General features: G+C 36.6%; 1 protein-coding gene across 3 annotated transcripts in view; it reads right to left on the bottom strand.

The window, feature by feature from the left end:
- Nucleotides 1–2500, bottom strand: part of LOC130047291 (zinc finger homeobox protein 4-like) — a 182491-nt gene that overhangs the window by 27178 nt on the left and 152813 nt on the right. For all 3 annotated transcript variants that reach the window (XM_056141941.1, XM_056141945.1, XM_056141939.1), the window contains one exon: nucleotides 1–1328. This exon is cut by the window's left edge and continues 1689 nt beyond it. In XM_056141941.1, coding sequence (XP_055997916.1) covers nucleotides 1–1276 — 1276 coding nt within the window. In that variant the 5' untranslated portion in view covers nucleotides 1277–1328. The remainder of the gene's footprint in view (nucleotides 1329–2500) is intronic.

Genomic DNA, 2500 nt, shown 5'->3' with positions numbered 1-2500 from the left:
CTGCCAAATTGTCATTTTCATCATCGTCATATCCATTGGTGGAACTTTTAATGTCATTGTGCTGAGAATCAAGTTCTTTCTTTGCCAGTTGTCCCTGAGAATTTTCAGATGAGGATTTCCCAGAATTCAGTTGTAAAAATGGTGGTGAAGACAGTTTTGGTTTGGAGTAAACAAAACTGACCGACGTATTTTCTCCTATGGAACCATATGATGACTGCTTTATGCTACTTGGAGAAAATAATTGCGAGGCGGACGATAAAGGTCGCATTTTTGGAGAAGATGAAAGAGGTTTTGGTTCCAAAAAAGACATGAGTGGTTCCTTCTCTTTACCAACACACTGGATGATTGCAGATGCATTTTTCTTTGACATAATGTCCTTTTCCCGGTCATTAAGAGACATTGAATGTTCTGAGGAAGCATGTGCCATGAAAGACTTTGCATATCCAAAAGACAGTTTACATATAAAGCACATTAATATGGGTTTTGTTGGGACCAAGCTTTCATCTGAGGTAGAATTTTGCTCCACTTCAATATCACTGTCTGACTTTTCATTTCGCACATCATATACTCTGTAACTAAACATAATTGGGGCAGGGCAAGGAGAAGATGGAATGCTATACATATTTTTAAAGTTTTTTGACACAAAGAAAGCATTTGCTATGTGAGGAAATGCTGGGACTTGTGATGCAATATCACTTCCTTTCTTGTCAACAATGATGGTCTCTTGATTTGGCAAATCAATAATAGAGTCAAGATCACTGAGGTCAGAGTCTCCCCCTTCAATGATGTAAGCGGACCCATCAGAATTATAAACAATCTTCCCATCAAAACTCTCTCCCTCACTAAGGTCACCATCAATGGGAGCCTGGAAGGTTTCAGAAGTCACATAATCAGAGGATTTCCTAGCACAACTGTGTTCCATATAGGCCTGCATGGAGGGAAAATCCTTATTGCAACTGTCACAATCCACAGGTTCATTATCGTCGGAGAGCTCATCCAGCCTGCTACAACTGGGCTTGACCCTATCCTCTGAGCTGGAACTATCATCGGATTCGTCACTATCCACTGAACTGTCAGGTCCATTGTTCTTGACAGAACTAGAAGCACTATTTGAAAGAGATTTTTCTGGAGGTTTCTCCAGTCTTTCGGATTTATACTGGCTCTCAGAGGCACTAAACTTCATAGCTCCATATGAGTTAGGGGTAGAGGTGAGTGTAAGAGCCATGCCAGTGTTTGTATGATTCCCAGGAGGGGGTGTTAAGGACTGGAATTCCATTCTAAAGACATGTCAGACATCGCCTGATCCTACAACATGGTACCAATCACACCTGAAAGTAGAAAGATATCAAATGATCAAACATATTTATCTTTCATAACATCTAGAATCATAAAAACTATTTAAAGGTTGTATTTCTTAGTTTTGTGAACTTATTGTGACAAATCCTGTTCCTTTGTTTTAACGCATCATGTATTTTTGATGTGTCAAATATTTTGCATAACGAGCACCTGTGAAAAGAGATGCTGTAAATTAAAGAAACATGATTATTTATAAATCAATAGCTTATGGTCTTTCAATAACCTTTATCTCAATTTTTTTAAAAACAATTCCTGTTGACTGCTATAGTATAAAAAATTTATGTTCAATCAAATTTTCATAAGCTTAACCTAAAATTTTACATAGCTAAAATAAAACACTTAAAATATAAGTCATAAAGCCCATAACTAATTGATCACCCAGCAAATTGATAAACACCCATCAATAAATATTGGCCATATACCATTGTCAGAGGAACACAAGAGGTTATTAGGAATAATTAATTAGACACACCTTGTGGTTCCTGCAAGTCAACCAATAAATATTCAATACAATATTGACATTTCTTCATTTAAACCTGCTCTTGTGATCCTTTTGTGAATAATTTAGCATACTAATGAGGCAGCAATAAATCCCTGTGATAAGTACTAACACCTAATCCATACACCAGTACATCAACTTTTCATCATCACTCATTATCTTGATTAATTAGTGTAAACTTCAACAAAAATTATCAAATATTGTCATTTATTATGCAAGTTTCAATGCCCTAAATCCCCAAACATAAGTAATCCATCCTATAAATTGAAGTAATATTTAAATCTTCAGATCTCCTAATACCAAAGGAAATGTTGTTACAGATATCGGACTCTATAAACTTTTCGTAGTAATTTTTTGAATTTTTTTAACTCTGTGTATTGAAGCAATCTATAGTTTTGTCTAGTATTACTCACATTTCCTCATCAGTACTTCTACAATGACCCTCTAGTACAGACATGTACCAGGTCACTCACATTCAAATCACACACCACCCCCCTCACTCCCCTGAACCGTTAACAAAACATCTAGTATTACTCACATTTCCCCATCAGTACTTCTACAATGACCCTCTAGTACAGACATGTACCAGGTCACTCACATTCAAATCACCACCCCCCTCCCTCCCCTGAACCGTTAACAAAACAT

Source organism: Ostrea edulis, chromosome 1 (assembly GCF_947568905.1).
Source record: "Ostrea edulis chromosome 1, xbOstEdul1.1, whole genome shotgun sequence".
Classification (NCBI taxonomy): Eukaryota; Metazoa; Mollusca; class Bivalvia; order Ostreida; family Ostreidae; genus Ostrea; species Ostrea edulis.
This window is presented reverse-complemented; position numbering and strand designations above follow the sequence as displayed.